This window comes from Sardina pilchardus, chromosome 7 (assembly GCF_963854185.1).
Source record: "Sardina pilchardus chromosome 7, fSarPil1.1, whole genome shotgun sequence".
In the NCBI taxonomy this organism is placed as follows: Eukaryota; Metazoa; Chordata; class Actinopteri; order Clupeiformes; family Clupeidae; genus Sardina; species Sardina pilchardus.
The window spans coordinates 32,762,541-32,765,040 of NC_085000.1; the positions used below are offsets into that span (position 1 = coordinate 32,762,541).

The following is a 2,500-nucleotide window of genomic DNA, read 5'->3' on the forward strand; positions in this document are numbered from 1 at the left end:
CGCTTGTCGGCGCGCTGGTTCTGGTGGTAGATGCGGCTGAAGTTGGAGACGATGACGGGCACGGGCAGCGCGATCACCAGCACGCCACTCAGAGAGCAGATCGAGCCGAAGATCTTGCCCGCTATCGTCTTGGGAACCATGTCGCCATAGCTACGGGACACACAGAAACAGAGAGAGAGAGAGAGAGAGAGAGAGAGAGAGAGAGAGAGAGAGAGAGAGAGAGAGAGAGAGAGAGAGAGAGAGAGAGAGAGAGATGTTTTTGATTTTCAAATCTACTTTAGCACAAAGTGCAGCACAACTTCAGCCACTCAGTACAAGCTGCATGTATTAACCCCCAACCCCTGTCCCCAGAGAGAGAGAGAGAGAGAGAGAGAGAGAGTTGCCCTCCGTACATACAGAACACAGAGAGAGAGATGGACACAGAGAGAGAAAGAGAGAGAGAGAGGGAGTTGCCCTCCGTACATACAGAACACAGAGAGAGAGATGGACACAGAGAGAGAAAGAGAGAGAGAGAGGGAGTTGCCCTCCGTACATACAGAACACAGAGAGATGGACAGAGAGATAGAAAGAGAGAGAGAGAGATGGACAGAGAGAGAGAGAGAGAGAGAGAGAGAGAGAGAGATGGACAGAAAGAAAGAGAGTGAGAGAGATGGACAGAGAGAGAGAGAGAGAGGCTCTTGTCCTCCACACATACAGGAGATAGCAAATGAGAGACAGACTCAGTGAGGAAACCAGATGCAATATGCAGCCTGACGTTTGAACTTCAAAATTTCACAATGAAGAATTTATGAATCAACACACACACACACACACACACACACACACACAAACTGATACCATCTCTCAGCACAAACTGCATTAACCTTTAGGAGTGAAGAGACAAACTGTGTGTGCGGGAGCGAAGAAATAAAGAGCAATTTAGTCACACACACACACACACACACACACACACACACACACACACACACACACACAGAGAGAGAGAGAGAAATAAAGAGCAATTTAGTCCAAATGCGACGGAATATTCAGAGAGCTCAGAGCAATCATGCGCTGGCTTTCAGGGAAAACAACACGATTAGGGCCCATATTAGATCTGCAGCCACACACTGATGTGGAGACCACAGGGCACGGGGGAGGAAACACATTAACACACATTAACCTCCTGCACACACACACACACACACACACATTAACCTCCCGCACACACACACACACACACACATTAACCTCCCGCACACACAAACACACACGCACAGACACTCTGACATGCACTCAAACTCACTCTCCCTCTCTCTCTCACACACACACACACACAACCACACACAAACACACAAATGGGACATATGTCAATAGCCACAGGTTGCCATGGGAGATACATTGATAGCCTCAGGTTGCCATGGGAGCGATGCTGTAGCCACAGGTGTGGCCGATGAACCACAACTCCCACAACAGCCAGGAGGCAAAATGATCACAGCTAGACGCTAGAGAAAACCAATGGAGTCAAGTCTGCAGTTAAAAGACTGACAGATCAGCGAGACGCTGTTGCAGATCAAGGCAGTGAGACTCCATTCCCTACTACACCACCATGATGCTCAGAGCTCTGAACTCCACACATCAACACCATTCAGACTCAGGGCCAGATGTACAAACGTTTTGCGCACATTTTAGGCGTAACGTGCACGTAATAGCATGGCGATGGTATGTACAAATCGGCCGCAATGAGGGAAACGCGCAGACTGCCTGCCGTGGGAGCTGAGAATGGCTATTTGCGCTTTTCCGTGTCATGCATATTAATTCCTGGGCGGATCAGCTGAAAATGGGTGTAACGCGCAAGCACAGGGGAGGAGAGGTGCTAATAGCGATTGATTAAGTATTCCGCCATATGTATGAAAACAGCGCACGTCTATTTTGCGTTGAAAAACTTCCGCCTTCTGAAAGCAGGTGTAATCCAAATTGCGGTTAAATGCATCTATTAGAAAAACGTTTGGAGACAGCTGAATCAATATTCAGAGCATCAGTTTTCTTCATTGTACTATGTCAAAAGCAACCTTAACTTTTGTGTGCCTCTCTAAAATCGTGTTTTCTCAGTTTCACGACATAGCCTACACTTCCCAATCTGTTAGACAAGCATTAAGTCATATACTTAGTCTACGTGCAGTAAATAGTTCACAAGTAGACTATTTTTTAAGTGGATTATTATAACTACTAGGCCTGCTCTGTTTGTCGCAGCTCGTTGACATCTCTTTGTATCATGTATGATCGCTAAACTTTTCTTTTTAATGTTGCAATATTCAACTGCGCTTGTAGTTCGAGCTCTACACACGCAGTTAGCGTTGTAGAGGGGGCGGGAACGGGCGGGGATGACCGCTGTTAACGTAATGAAGTGACAGCTTAGTAAATTCCGCGCAATATAGCAAAGCACAGCGTTCGCAGTCTGCGTAAACAAAAACTCGCTGTTAGCGCTGTGTTAGTACATCTGGCCCTCAGCGTTCAGCACCAC

The 2,500-nt window shown here is 47.2% G+C and overlaps 1 protein-coding gene across 1 annotated transcript in view; it reads right to left on the bottom strand.

Moving 5' to 3' along the window:
• Positions 1-2,500, bottom strand: part of kcnd3 (potassium voltage-gated channel, Shal-related subfamily, member 3) — a 139,472-nt gene that overhangs the window by 8,666 nt on the left and 128,306 nt on the right. The window contains exon 4 of the mRNA XM_062541895.1: positions 1-150. This exon is cut by the window's left edge and continues 19 nt beyond it. Within this exon, the coding sequence (XP_062397879.1) occupies positions 1-150 (150 nt within the window). The remainder of the gene's footprint in view (positions 151-2,500) is intronic.